The sequence below is a fragment of the Elephas maximus genome, chromosome 4, assembly GCF_024166365.1.
Source record: "Elephas maximus indicus isolate mEleMax1 chromosome 4, mEleMax1 primary haplotype, whole genome shotgun sequence".
Taxonomy (NCBI): Eukaryota; Metazoa; Chordata; class Mammalia; order Proboscidea; family Elephantidae; genus Elephas; species Elephas maximus.
The window spans coordinates 90,927,113-90,943,362 of record NC_064822.1 but is presented as its reverse complement, the minus strand read 5'-3'; the positions used below and the strand labels follow the sequence as shown (position 1 = coordinate 90,943,362).

The 16,250-nt window shown below is 37.2% G+C and overlaps 1 protein-coding gene across 12 annotated transcripts in view; it reads right to left on the bottom strand.

The window, feature by feature from the left end:
• Positions 1 to 16,250, bottom strand: part of BICD1 (BICD cargo adaptor 1) — a 278,038-nt gene that overhangs the window by 10,479 nt on the left and 251,309 nt on the right. For 4 of the 12 annotated variants that reach the window (XM_049882774.1, XM_049882782.1, XM_049882776.1 and 1 more), the window contains one exon: positions 3,994 to 4,069. The exons of 1 other annotated variant lie outside the window; for it this stretch is intronic. In XM_049882774.1, coding sequence (XP_049738731.1) covers positions 3,994 to 4,069 — 76 coding nt within the window. 7 more of the 12 variants (XM_049882780.1, XM_049882778.1, XM_049882777.1 and 4 more) reach the window with 5 other exon arrangements.

Below are 16,250 nucleotides of genomic sequence, written 5' to 3'. Positions count from 1 at the left end.
GCCAGCAAAAGCAACTTCCTAAGATTATACAACTAGTAGTTTTTTAGTTGTTAGAGGTGGGATTCAAACTCAATCAATCTGACTCCAGAGCTCATTCACTGTTCATGGAACCTGTACTTGAGCACCAGACATACGCCTAGGAGCCCACTGATGATGCACATGGCTAAGTGCTTGACTACAAGCTGAAAGGTTGGCAGTTCGAACACACCCAGAGGTGCCTTGGAAGACAGACCTGGTGATCTGCTTCCAAAAGTTCAGTCTTGAAAACCCCATGAAACCCAGTTCTACTCTGCACTCACGGGGTTGCCATGAGCTGGAATTGACTCCATGGTAACTAATAATAACAACAACAGTCATCTGCCTGGCTATTCCAGGCCTTAGGTGAGGAAGGTAGGGGTGCTTTGTAGAGAATGGATTCTAGGTTAAGAGCCCATGTTCTTAACCACTACACCTGTAAAATCCTACTGAGATGGGTTTGAACATTTATAAGTACAATCAATTACTTACATAATTGCAAATGGCTACTACTATAAAACAGCACTAATATGTTAGCAAATTACCTTCCTGAAGTAAAACCCTGCTTTTTACTGGTCAGAAGAGCAGTCTGAGGACACCAAACATGAGACACTGGCTTGGAGCCTATTTTATCATGTAGCTTTTTCTGCTAACTTGATGTTCCACTTACACAGCTGACTGCACAATGGCTGCAGAGACCAAGCCAAACTTGGGCTTTGGCTGCCGTTGTGTTTCTATACTTGTCTCTCTCCAGCTCCCCTGGCTCTCCTCTAACCCATAACCACATGGAGTCTCCTACTGACATCCACTCCTCAGACATGGACGGAGATATTTGGGGCCTGCATCTACTCAAAAGAAGTTGGACCCTGGTAGAAGACCAACAGATGCATTAAAATAAGGACAGAAAATTCCCCTGTAAAAAACACACCTGTTGCTGTAGAGTTGATTCTGACTCATGACAATCCCATGTGTTACAGAGTACAACTGCTCCATAGGGTTTTCTTGGCAGTAATCTTTTATGGAAGCAGGTCACAAGGCCTTTCTTCTGTGGCATGGCTGGGTACGCTTGAATCACCAACCTTTTAGGTCAGTAGTTGAGTGCAAACCATTTGCACCACCCAGGGATCTTTGTAAAAACCACAACCAGACTGTAAAAGCCTGGCACCCTTAGAGGCCAAGTAACTGGAGATAAAGTATTACATGAAGATGACGAGGTCCTAACAGGGTGTGTGATGCCTTGTGGAAATTCACCCGCGATGGAGGTAAATTCATGGTGATTTGGAAAGCTTTCCATAATTACGTGTGTTCACATGGCTGTCACTTATAGCTCAATTAGGAGACAAAGAATAGGCCTTGTATCACCTCCACTGAAATTCTCATATCTTATTTGACATTTACATTAAGGATATTTCATGTAACATATTCAGAAAATGACCTAAGGCAGAACTAAACATATTTTTAAAATCTTCAAGAAAATTCTATGAAGAGGCAGGGTGGAGAACCTCTGATTGCATGATGATTTCCCCAATACTTGAGCTTTAATGGTTTTTTTAAAAAAATACGTGTATTGTGCTCATCCTAATAAAGCCTCATGCAGTGGTTAAGCGCACAGGCTAGAGTAGACCAGGATCCTGTCTCTATCACATACCAGCTTTGGGCTCTTGAGCACTTTGGCTAACTTTTCTGAGCCTCTGTGTCTTCATTTGTAAAAGGGAATAATCATACTTACTTCATAAGCTTCTTTTGTGTGTGTGTAATAAATATAACATATTAAACATGTAGCACAATGTCTAATGTTTAGTGAATAATAGCTATTATACCTCATAAACATAAAATACATATAACATACCTCAAGCCAAAATGGTTGGGAAGTTCAAATATCCATATAGTATTCTATTTAAACTCTGCGAAAATTATTTTTAAAAATTTGTTTTTTTTTTAACTTCGTAGCACCAAATTATACTACAGTGTAAGAATTCTAGAGAATTGCACTATACAACTTACTTCTGATAAGAAATGAAATAACAGAATTTTAAATTAAATATTTAAAAAGAAATTAGTTTAAAATAACTTTAGATCTCAGTTCTGGTATTAGTATCGAATACTATTAGTGAATTAATATTTAACTTAGTGCTCAGAAAACTAACTTCCTAAATAAACAGAGAGGAAAAAAGTTTACTTTTTCTCTTTAATATGTAAGAATGTAACAATTAACCTTTTCAAAAATTTTGCAGAAAGGAATTAATAACCCCAACTGCTATTTATTCAACAGCCTCTATATTTTAGGTTCTATATATTAAAAAAAAAAAAAGATGTAGGTATTATTAATACACTTATTTTACAGGTAAGGAAGCTCTAGTACACTTGGGTTAGGCTATGCATCAAAGGTTACACAGTTAGGTGTTAAACTAGAATTTGAATCAAGGCATTTTTGACTCCAATCCTCCTGGAGAAAATGTTCCCTCCCCTACCACCCCCATGCAAATTTACGGCTATATGACCTCTGACTCTTGCCTGAGGACTCGAGGTGAAAGCAGGGCTTCCAACCTGTTCTTCCTCGTTCAGTCATGGCTAAGGAATCGAAACTGACACTGACCTGAATTTTTAAAATTTGGGTGAACCAAAATGATAACTAGAACAGGGAAAATTATTGGTGGAAGCCCTGCCAGAAACCTAAGCTGTCTCTTAGAAAACAAGGGCATAGTATGTGTTGCATAGCAACGAAGTCTCTTGCCCAGCAGATTTTAAGATTTTAAGCAGTTGGAAATGGAGGTGCCCTGCTCAAAGATGGCGGCCAACCACTGGCAGACAACCACAGTGCTTTGAATGTGTGTCTTTTTCCACAGTCATGTCAATAATCCAATCTCATGCATCAGGCTCACTATGCCTCTTCCATGTCTTCCATTCCAAGGCTCCAACCGGTAATTTTTCCCATTTCGGACCACCCAAATTTTAAAAATTTGGATCTGTTGTGGTTTTACTTAGTCAGCCATGACTGAATCAGTTCTAAGGGCTGAGTGAAAGCTCACGAATATGTAAGCAGCTAGATCCACTCATCTCTCAAACTGTAATTTTTGTTGCTAAGTAGAAAAAGTAGTGATGGGGAGAAGGTAAGTAAACAAATACACAGATTTCGGGCAATAAACAGATACAGAGATTCATGGTAATCAAAAACAAGTTCTCAAGAGAAGAGCAAGGTGGGAATGTTTATACTTTAAAAGATATCTCCTGTGTAAATCCAATAACTAGCCTGAGGAAAAATACTTCTGCTCAGTCATCCTGTCTTCCCAGAGAGAGAAAATATATGACCACCAAAGCAAGAAAAACATAATTACATTTAGGTAAATATAATTTAAGATTATTTTAATCTGGATAAAAATTATCAACAAATCTCCAATTTAGTGTTCACAGATTGTGTGAGACTGACTGTAAAATCCTTAAATTAATCCCACATAAACATTACAAAATTCTTTTAATGTTAGTTACAAGAATTCCTCCATCTTTAAAATTCAGTTTAATGAGAGTTCTGAGTGGACAGAAAATAAAGATATTTTTATAATGGGTATATGGAACAGGCATTAGTTATGTTTTATATTCTTCCTGTTTGTGTGCCTGAGAAATGCATTCTCAGTACAAAAGACAAAAGAAAAAAGTAGGGCAAACATCCAAATGAGTCCAAGTTTTATATTTTGGAAGGTAATGGAACAATGGACTAACATGAATTAATCACTTACACAAGAGAGTTGAAGGTAGTCTTTTGTCTAGAGGCCAGTGAAATAAACTCTAGCTCTCTTGCACTCCCGATGGTACATATGGGCTTCGAGCTATAGGACATGCATTCATTTAGCTAATAATTGAAATGAAATGTAGTAAAACATAATGATGTGTAAGGCATTATGGCGCCATCAGAAAGGGTAGCTTGGAGTATATGGGTCTGACATGCAGCTGGATGGGAAGAGAAAGGACGTCTGAATTTACCTGACAGTCGGGCAGTCTTGCCTCCCGGCTAGTTGTGAGCACTGTGGCGGTACGGAGGCAGCAGGCTGCTGACAATCTACAAGAAACTGATAAATTAGACATGTATACAAAGAGATGACAGCGCAAGGTGTTAGTAACAGTGTAAAGCCTAAAGCAGTTGCCTGAGATTTAGTGAGGAATGTTCATTCACACAGACAAATCTTACATCTTGATTAAGCTTTTTTTTTCCCCCCTGATCTCAATAGAAAAGATAGGACTTTTTTCTTAATTAAATATACTATTACAGATATTAGTAACAGGAAAATTAGTCATGGAATTTCTCAAAAGCTTTATGACATGCTTGGTCATACATGTTTGGATACATCTAATATATGGGGACTATTTATATCATGCAAGTTTTGAACTTGAACATGATGATGGTTACTTAGCTCATCAGCACTTACATCTGCTATTCCAAAATGGAATATATGCAGATAACTGACTTTATTGTCAGGCCACACAGGCATATTATAAATTACAGAAGTACAGTGAGAAGAGTATACAATAGTCTTGTCCATTATATTAATAGATTAACACTGGGCAGGGAAATCTTTGCAGTTTTCTGAAAATAGATTTTATTTTTCAAAAACAAGAATTGTTAGCAGAAATTTTAGAATGGTTATTATATAACAAATTGTTAGTAACTTGGACTGAGGGAGAAAGCCAATCTGAATTAATGGGAAATCACTTTTGTATTTACCATTTTAAAATCACTTAAGTCACTCTAGGTTAACAAGTGCTGGCTGGTAAGAGTCCATGCTTTAACAGATCAGTTACAGTAAGCGTCTACACCAACAGGGATCATGTACTAAATGCGCTAAAAGAATCCACGAGTAATCTGTTTACTGGTCCCAGGCTGACAGTTCTAGAGTCACCCAAGAAACTGGTTAGAGTTGCATACATTATATTTCTGCAAAAAGATTTTGCAAGAAAAGTTAAAATCAGAGTTGGACTTAAAGTTCAATTATTCTTGAAAAACTGAAGCATTTCCTCTTGCTAACTGCTCAGACTATGTATTTGCTTAACCAGCCCTTTTCCCTATATGTTATGCAGATAATATTTTAGCTAAATTATCACAAATTCTGGATTTACAGTCTTAAATTGATGAAGCTGTACTGAAATTTCCTTTTAAAAGTTTGTATCCAAGTATTACATATTCTAAAGCCAATACATATTCTAATAAAATCTGTCTATATAACTACAGGGAAACCTTGGTGGCTTAGTAGTTAAGAGCTCTGGCTGCTAACCAAAAAGGTTGGCAGCTCGAATCCACCCGGTGCTCCTTGGAAACCCTTTGGGGCAGTTCTATTCTGTCCTTTAGGGTTGCTATGAGTTGGAATTGACTTTATGGTAAAGGGTTTGTTTTGTTTTGTTTTTAATATAACTGCAGAATACCAAAATTCATAAAAACGGCTGATTATATAAGATTTTGGAAATACACTACAGCTCTCTTTGATTCAGTAGAATACAGTATAAGGCAGGTTCAACTTGAGGTACATTTCTAAGTTACTTTTTATAAGGTGGTCTTTGTTGCAGATGTGGTTCTCTTTGAGTAGCTGGTATTCAGATTATAGCACTCAGTCGTAAATCTTTCAGATATAACAATCCTGGTTTCACACATTTGGGGAATTCTTTTTCTTTCACTCTTTGTTTTCCCATTTTGCAGTTTGGTTAGTTTGAATGATTCCCTTTTGTAGAAACTCAGAGTCTTAAAGGATGCATTCCTTTATGCTCCTTTATCTTTTTTATCTAAGTGGTGATTTAAGACAGGAAGTTTTTGTTTCACTTAACCAGGTATGTGCTGCCTTCCTGTGGTGTATTTGGGTAAATGTACTGGATGCGAAAGAACACAGGAAACCACTCTGGAATCTGAACTTCCATTGTCAAGGAAGCATAAATGAAGCTCTTCTGAAGCAGAGGGCTGGCCTCTGGGAATGGTGATTCTTAAAGTAACGAGTATTTAGATGGCTTAAATCTTAGCTTTTCATACCTCACTTATATTAGAAATAATTTTTGCCAATGCAGTCACAAATTATTACACATTCAAAATATGTGTTGTGCAGAAATTTAGAGAGCAGGTGAGCAGGGCCACAATGCACTCCCTTAGTCGACTGCTTAATATGTGGTGGATATCCTTTACATTTGTAATGAATGTAAAGCACAAGAAGTAACATCACCTCCAGTTAATTGTTTGCTTTTTACATTTATTATTTATAAGTACTTAGTTAAGTGTTATCCTTAAAGAATAAAAATCAAATTCCATAGATTAGATGGTGATAGATTAAAAAAAAATTTAAATAAAGAAATAGCTGGGTAGCTCTGACTCAGTTGACCTTTAAATCCTTCTTTCAGGGTCTACAGCCCTCTACTCCCATTCATGTCTAGCCTCGCTGTGCAGAGGGTGTGCGCTAGCACGTGCTTTGTGAAATTTAGAGGATGCCTTGGGAGGCTGTGAAAGCCCCTGCCAGCTCAGAGATGAGCTCCATTCCTACCAACATGATCTCACCTGCTCTGGTTAAAATCTGCTCTGCTAGACTCGCTCTTAGGAAGTTGGTGGCATCTCATTGCTTTCGAGGGCATTAAACATGATGATCATGTGACTTAAGGAAAAGGCACTGCAGAACCTCAGCAGCCACCACTGTCTTCTGGGCCAGAGGAATTCATCTCAAGCACTCAACAATCAAGTTATGAAACTCCCAGTGTGTGCCAGAAACTGTGTTAGGCAGCGTAGACAACAGGTGAAGAGGGATGATATGGTCCCTGCCTCATTGAACTCATGCTGGATTGAGGGAGACAAGCACATTCGACAAGCACTTACAATAAAGTGTGATGATGATGATGATGACGACGACGATGACGGTAGCACCTAGCAATTATTTACTGCTTACAATGTGCCAGGCACCGTGTAGTCACTTAATATGCATGATCTTCTTTAACCCTGTTCTATTAATCTCATTTTAGAGATGACAAAAGGGGGACTGAGGCTAAATAACTTGCCAAAGTCCACTAAGAGGTGGAGCTAGGGATTGAACCCAGGATTGTATGATCCAAAGCCTGAACTTACCTTACAGACACTTAATTGTATTTCCTCCCATTATAGGGGAAGTGTAGGGTGTTATGGGAGCAATACAGCAGAAACACTTAACTAAATCTAAGTGGTCATGGAATGTTTCCTGGAGGTGGTAACAACTAGGCTGATACCTAAAGGATGAGGAGTTAGCTGAGAAACTCCTTAGCAACTACAAACTGTTTAGGATCTCTCCTAATACTAACAACACATTTAATCATAAAATTACAGTGGTTACTTGAAATGTTCAGACTGAATTAGATAACACTTTAGGTCTATGTTTTAAGGTCACACACCTGAGAAACGTGAAAGCACACTCAAGAGACTGTTAGTGCCTCAAGGGTAGAGATGAATACGGATATTTTACAGCTAAAAGCATTTCTAAGTCTGGCTTGATACGTTCATGAAGAATACGCCTGTATGACATTCTTCCATAAACAAAGGCCTCAAGTAGGTAGAAAAGAGGAGAAAGAAGGATAATATTTGTTGAATCAATAATAATTTCTCCTAGGGACTTTACATTAGTTATTTAAGTCTTAGCAATATTCTGAAGTGATGAGGAAAATAAGTAGTTTTAATATAGGAGATGACATCAGAGTCTCCTATATCATAAGACTGTTTTTTTCCCCTTTTAACATTTTTCATGATCTCTCCCACCAGAACCAAACACAGAAGTTGGCATTAGAGTAGGTGCTTCACAAACTTTCACTGATTAAGTTAACAAATTACCACCAAATGAACAGTGAAACCTGTGAAAGCCAAAACTTGACTTGTTTTTCCAGGTCTTGCAAGTTTTCTACCTTTGACAGCGTGCAGTCTTACCACTTTTCTATTGTTCGTTTTTAGGGGAAAATATTTGAGTTTTCTTTCTCGGACAGGTTTCTGCCTTGCACAGGCTCTGGCTTTTGCAGGTTTTACTGTATTAACTTGCCCAAGGTCACACAACTTGGAAGTGGCAGGGCAAGGCTTTAAATTTAATCTTTTCTGATGCTAAGCCCTACTTTCTACCTACTATGCTGAATGCCCTGCAATTTGACACCAGCCACCTCTAGGAAATATCAGGACCATGAAGTCAAAGAAATATGAGAACCCACCAGACAGTTGAGGTGCTGATTTGAAGGAGCCCAGAAACCAAACCAAACCCATAGCCATTGAGTCAGTTCCAACTCATAGCCACCATACAGGACACAGTAGAACTGCCCCGTAGGGTTTCAAAGGCTATAATCTTTACGGAAGCAGGCTGCCACATCTTTCCTCCACAGAGCGCCTGGTGGATTTGAACTGCTGACCTTTAAGTTAGCAGTTAAGTGCTTAACCACTGCACCACCAGGGCTCTACCTTTGAAGGAGCCAATTACCCCCAAAACACAAAGTAAGACAAAGAGTACAGAAATGGGAAGAATATCCAGCTCCTAAAAGGAGGTGGCTGTATATAACAAACTTTATTGGCAGGGAGAGAAGGTCTTGTCATATAATTTTTCCCTCAAGCTTCTACTATCTTTAACTTTGAAATGCAATTTAGAAATAAACCAATTTTCTAAAAATTGAAAGCTGTTTGGGACAGAAGGGACAGGTTCATGTGGGAGGAGGCAGGGAGCATATCTACGTGTTGGCTCCACACGTGGTCCACACAGCATGGTGGAGGCTGGTGAGGGCAACGTGGATGAAGGCACATCTGTGGAGACACACTCAGCCAGGATGAGCGTGGAGCTATGGTGTGGCTTCCTTGGTGCCCAGATGTTCTGTGGGAGGCAGAACGCCCGTTATGAATCTAGACAATTATATTATCATCTAGAATTGATTTCCCTATTTGTCTCAAAAATATAAAAAACTTTCACCTATAGCACAATAAAAAAAAAAAATCTAAGCCTAGAACTGTCAAAAATCATTGATATTTTAAGTCAGATTGTAGTAAAGTTTTACCACAGACCCCACTACCTAAACGTAATTGTTAAAGAAAATGAATTCTAAAACTTCAACCTTTTTAAGTCTCATGAAATCATTATACATAAAGATTTTATCTTAGGATGATAGTATAAACCAAGTTGTTCATATTATATGGCTTATAGTTAAACAACCTGAATTTTCTGCTGCAAATGACAATGAATACTTTCCATGCTGTAAATTTTGCATTTGCTCATAAAATCTAACCTCTATATTAAAAAAACTTACTGCAAAAAATGACAATACACTAACCTTGATTCTGTGAAAAAATAAAAGCGACATCTTCACATCTCCTGTCTTCTGGCACACCTAGGTGCTTATGGCACTTACTTCCATATTCTGTTTTTCCCTGAGCATCTCTATTCTCATTCTTCCATAAACTCATGGTTTTTTTTATTATTATTATTTTTTTTTAGCATCTTTCCTTCAACAAGGAAGTTGAGAAGGAAAGAGACATGGGCTTTCCTTTTGAATATGGCAATTTATATAATTATATATTCAAAAATAGGCAGAATAAAGAGCAAAACATGCCCCTTGTTGAAACATTTAGTTATTATCTTTGTTAAATTAGTGTACTGTGTTCAAGACTATTTAAAAAAAGGTAGGTTTAATAATTAAGCCTATCCACTTGAACAAATGCTGTCAAAAATGTACACTGCTGTTATTTACAAATAGATAACATTTTCGACCAAAATCCTTGGTCCTTGAAGTAAATAGTCAATACCTTTTCAATAAGTACAAGTGATTAACAGTTAGAAGAGCAAGAATCTTTAGTTATGAAAATTATTGGATAAGAAGCTGACAGTGACAGTCCTAAGACTAATACTTTATAATTAGTGATCAAAGTCTAGAGACATCCTCATTTATGTCCTTATGGGAGGGGAAAATATATCCTTCTTTCATCTTTCTACAAATCTGGCCCTATTCTTCCAAACCATTCAGTAATTGGGATTTGGGGGAATGGACTGAAGAGGAAGAGCAAACAGAAGGGATGGAAGAAGAAGAGAAAAAGATGAGAAATAATGGTACTATGTAACATTTATGAAGTGCTACATAGACAACATAAACTGGACCTAAGAACTTTGCATGCAATAGCTCTCCAATCCTTATTTAAAAACTCAATGAGGTAGGTTTATTTTTATTTTAGAAATGAGAAACTGATGCTTAGGGACGTTAAGGAGTTTATGCATGACCACTTTTTCTATAACCTTTACAGTGAACAAAAAGCTTTTTAATGATCACAAAACCCAAATGAAGTTGGTTGTCATAATGCCTATTTCACCAGTGAGTACACTGAGAATCTCAGAAGTTTAATGATCTGCTTAGGGCCCATGGCAAGAGTGGTCATTTGAGAAATGGGTCAGGTCTCTGGCTGTCTGTTCCATGTCCTTTCAGGGGATCCCCTGTGGAGCTTTTGTCCCATAGACCAAGTTTTCTTAAATTCTTCTAAACTGTAAGCAGTCCAAGGTTTGAAATAAATATGTTTTAACTCAAGGAAACTTATAGGACTAAGACATATAATGTGCCAGAAGCACCAATTCTGAATGGAAAGCTACACCTGAATTTCAGCATAAACTTCCTAAGCAAAAGTCATTTTAGAGAGAAGTGAAAGTGGTCAAATCATTAGTATTGGAGAACTAAATTGATGATGGAATGTGAAATTTGAGTAATTACATTAACAGAAAATATATACACAGTGTGGTTAAGAGCTCAGCTGCTAACCAAAAGGTCGGCAGTTCAAATCCACCAGTCACTCCTTGGAAACCCTATGGGGCAGTTCTACTCTGTCCTATAGGGTTACTATGAGTTGGAACTGACTCGACGGCACCTAACAACAACATGCACTGCATGGAGTTGATGATAGAAAAAATGAGTAATTATTAAAAGCTCCCCAACTCAGGAATTCTGAATATTTGTGAATAATGGCAAAAGAGTGCTCTTCGTAATTACTTACTGATATACTTATGGATACCTCAGGTTTTACATAACAGCCCCACGATCCATGGAAATGTGTAACAAGCAAGCCGCAATAATTTTCTTCCATTTTCCAATGATGCTTGTACAGTATTTTTCGATGGTCTCTTTGCCTTCCTCTCTATATTCTCTCTCCTCTCCTTTCTCCCTGTTAGCATGGGATTTAGAGTTCAGTCAGAGAGACTTCTGTGTTTGAATCCCAGCTCTGCCAACCAGTAGCTGAGAGACGTTGAAGAGTACCTTAACCATCCTGAGCCTCAGTTTCTCTATCTGTTAAATGGGGATACTAAACACCAATCCTGCAGGGTGAGAAAATGTTTGGGAAAGCATCTAACCAGAGTCCACTGACGGAAATTGGTCACTGATTAGACATGAGGGACAAGGAAAGGGAGGTGTCAAGATGACACTCAGGCTTCTGCTTCAAGAAACAGAGTAAATGCTATTAACAATGATGAAATAAGAAAGACCAAAAAGGACAAAATAGAACTTATGATGAATTCATTTCAACAAGCCTTTGCTCCTATCATTTCATTTATCAGAAATGTTCTTCTCTTCTGACTATTCAGAAGCAAGTTTTAGTTTCCTTCCCTGACTACCCAGAAGGAAACATCTGCTTCCTCTAAACTCCTTTAGCATTTATCTTGTCTACTTCAGCATTCCTTCTACACAGGTTTTGACAGCTGCTTTCCTTGCAGTGAATCTAATCTCCCCAGCCAAGCTACAAGGTTCCTTGAGAGCTGGGAAAACCCTGCCTTATATTTGTTTCCCCACAGTAGTTTGCTTAGAAATTTGCATGTGGTATAAAATACTTGCTGATGCATGGACTCCAACTTCCTTAAAGGATCGTTGGGTTTGTTTCTTTATTACTACTTTATTAACGCATTGTTTAATCAATTCACTGGGAAAACAGACAGCTTATGACATACGTGTTCCTCTCATCCTAAAAATACCCTTCTAACAACAGAATTAAGGGGAACACTGTTTGAGAAAGATTTTTAAAATTACTTTAATGATATTAGATGACTACCATGAGAATTCTTCTCTAATAATCATAACTTTGATGTATAAAGTAATCTTAAAGTTAATTTTTAAAAGCAAAATATAATACTGGATTAAATTGGGTTTTTTTGCATTGTCATTATTTCGTGTGTGCCAAATAATAATAACACTGAATTATTCCTCACTAAATCTACAAAATGATTGGTAATAGTGTGTTAGTGAATTAACACAAAAGTTAATGGAAATAAGCATTAAAATACATTATCTTTGAGGTAACAACGTGAACATTTTAGTAGTCCTGGGGATTCCTAAACATATAAACTGAAAAAAACAACAAAGGTATGGAGTATTTAGGAAAAATAATTGAAATAGAAATAGTATATAACGAAAAATAATAAGAGCATGGGATAAAAACATTTACATAAATATTAACAGTAGTTAGCAAAAGCTGAAGTTTTTTCAAAAAATTAACAGATGAATTTAATGGCACATTGACATTAATAAAAATGGAGAGCTGTGAACAACATTTAGCATTTTATAATCAAACACATAGAGTTGGCTATCTCATCCTTTTTTGCCCAAACGCAATACACACCCCGTTAATACATTAGTTTCTCTAAAAGGACCCACATATAAGACTATAATATCATTTCCAACTTCTCAGGGGTGTAATCTGCTAATTTATATACCACCGTACACTTCAGCCTCATTTTTACAGCAGTGTTTAACACAGCAAATCCCATTTTTGTTTGTACTCCTGATAGTCAGAAACAACCACCATTCATTAAAATTTTCCCGAGGACAGAATTGTTGAAACACATGAAAAAATTTCAACACAGACAATACAAAAATAAAGACCCAGTAATAACTCTTAAAAAGCATCTGGCTCTGGCTTCACATAAATGACAATTGAATATTGTTTATCATACTTTGACGACAAGCACTGAAACTGTCTTTAGCAATGCTGAATCAGAGCAGGACTTGCTGAGAAGCAGGGAGCATTTTCAGACTTTTCAGTGGTTACACATTAGACAAAAACTTTGACCCAGCTTTCCATTTGATATTCTATTAAATATTATAAGACTAGCTGATAAAACAAAGCAACGGTCATAGAAAAATCTGTTTTTATTTCATGTCTTGCAAAAGAGAATTATAAAAATACCCTGCAGGATAGTCAACTTTCCACTTCTGAGCAAGGTACAATTAAACCACGTGTATGTGTATAATCAACAGCCTATTAAAAGCCATGGGAGACAAAGGGCAATCAAATACAGTGGCACCAAGAGGTAAAAGTACATTTTGCTGCCAGATTTTTACAACCAATTATATAATCTTTTGGTGAGAAATGACTTTCCCAACAGCAATACCATCTGGCACAGAGTTAACTCAAGGTGGGTCTGTTCTCATAAGCAAAGTCATTAATAGTGTGTATCAGATGAAGACCAGCTGTATCTTTGAAAAGTCAGATAAATTCATCAAAAAGAAACAAGAGAAATAAGTTACACAAACCAAAACCAAAACCCACTAAAGAGATCAATTATAAAAATATATGCCAAACAAGAAGAATATGAGACACCACTCAGCAACATGTGTTTGATTTTCTTATTTAATATTTTTCATCATTTCAAAAAAATGAACACTAAAAAATATTTTGGGAGATTCATGACATCCTCTTCTGTAGCAATGGATCTGTCAGTTTTCTCCTGGCTTGTTTTAGTTGATGTTGTTTTTTAAAGAAAAGAATACTTATAATCTCTATGTAATGCACATTTTTTTGGAAAACAACTGGAAACTCCAAATCAAACCAAGTATTTAAAAATGTATTAAGTCTTCACAAGTAAAGATGAAGCCATAAAGATAACTCAGTTAAAGGAAAAGCAATATGTTAAATATTAAATATTTTTAAAATCCAAGTTTACAGAAGGTAGTTATTCATTTTTCAAAGAAATGAATAAGGATTTACAATGGCAAGCTTCCTAACCTAAAATTATTTGATTTTTAGAAGTTTAATTGAAACAAAGACATTCAGGAAAGATTTATTAAAGAAAATAAGGTTCACCTATAGGTTCATAGCCAACTTACCTCTTTTTGCTTTTGATGTCAAGTAGTGCACAAAAAGAGAAAGACATTTAACTGATTCTATTGTTGTTACATAATGTCTTATACCATAAATAGAGTAAAACAACTACACTACGCGCATGTTTTTAAAGCTTCCTGTGAATAGCAGTGGAGCTGGGATTGCCTGGAAAGCCAGAAGTAGGCATTTAAGATCAGCTAAGCAGCTTCCTCATTGGGATATCTGTGACAGGGACCTGGGCACCATTGACCTGAAACAAATGGTCGTCTCTTCCTACTTTAAATTTACAAGTTGAGTTCTTATTGATCCACAGTGATCATAGGCTGACTTTTCTATTTTTAGTAAAACATAATTTCAAGCAATAAAGAGTTGGGAGGTGAGGCTCAGTTGAGAGCAAAAAATGGACAAGATGTTCAACATCAGAGCAGCAAGAAAATCCCTAACATGAGGAAAACCTGTCTCCTTTGACTAAAAAAGGTACCAATTATTTTATCCACCAAAATAAGTTTAGTTAAAATGACAGTCCTATTCTAGATCACTATCCTGCAAAATAGAAAAAAAAATACGTTGCATAAATCTTTAAATCTGAGCTTTCTAAATTATAGTTGTTTCTTTTAACTAATTTTAAGAGTAATAATTCAATGTAGTCCACCTCTGGAGAACATCCACTGACTAAAGCAACAATATGAGAAGTCAGCCCCAGAAGTCATCCTTCAGAAGGAGATCTGATTTGTGGAGCTAGGCACACTAAAGTGGCATAAAACACCTGCACACCAAAAGAAAGAAAAAAAAAATCTCTGGGGTCCGGCAATGACTAAAGCCAAAACAAACTTGGCTTTTGCATGTACGGTTCATAAAGACTCTAAATTTGTGATACTGAGAGTATATCGATGACTGATTATTTTTGGCTGAGAGGTGACAAAAGACAAGGAATTTAATGGTTATATGACATCTTTTGGGCTTTACCTTTTTTTTTTTTTAAATAATTTTTATTATGCTTTAAGTGAAAGTTTACAAATCAAGTCAGTCTGTCACATATAAGCTTATATACACCTTACAACATACTCCCATTTACTCTCCCCCAATGAGTCAGCCCACTCCCTCCTTCCAGTCTCTCCTTTCATAACCGTTTTGCCAGTTTCTAACCTTCTCTACCCTCCCATCTCCCCTCTAGACAGGAGATGCCAACACAGTCTCAAGTGTCCACCTGATACAAGTAGCTCACTCTTCATCAGCATCTCTCTCCAACCCATTGTCCAGGGCTTTACCTTTTTAATAGTAAATAACAGAAAAGAATGTAGTTGACCATTTTCAGTTGTGTCTTTCCTTTTTCCTCTCCTACCTTTCAGACAGAATATACTGGGCAACAGTCGAGAAAACTGAACAAGCATCAATGACCAAGGAGATGGGTGTGTGGAGGAACACAAGAGGGTGGCAGGTGCTTTATTGTTGTGTAGGGAATACAGACCCACCCAGTGCCGTCGAGTCAATTCCAACTCATAGCGACCCTATAGGACAGAGTAGAACTGCCCCATAGAGGGAATGAAGTGCACTGTGAATTCTTTCGGGTTGATTAACTGTACAAGCTGAATTACTAGGTTACTTTAAGAAGTCTGGAGCCCTGGTGGTACAGTGCTTAAGAGCTACGGCTGCTAAGCAAAAAGTCAGCAGATCAAATCCAGCTGCTGCTCCTTGGAAACCCCATGAGGCAGTTCTACTCTGTCCTATAGGGTTGACTATGAATTGAAATTGACTCGGTTGAAATGGGTTTGTTTCGGGTTTTAAGAAGTCCAGGTGTTAAGTGCTATGGAACTGTATTTTTACTCTATCATTTAGAACAAAGGAATAAGAAGTAGAAGTGTGGGCTTCCCATAAGCATTATAACTACAGTCATTTGTGACAGGCTCACAGCAGAGCTCAGGGTGCTCCCTTCAGACCCTGCACAACTCACTCAGAGCTCAGGAGGCCTGCTAAACTAAGGCTTAGTTTTTAGAAAATTCCATCCCTCAAACTGTTTAAGGCCTCATAGGAGGTGACGGGCACCACAGAAGCCTTTCTGAATGAAAACAGTGGCCCCATATCCAGGCTAATAATAACAGCTATACTTGTAGAAATTGAATCCCATCAGTTTTGAGGAGGAAATCAAAGCGTTAGTATA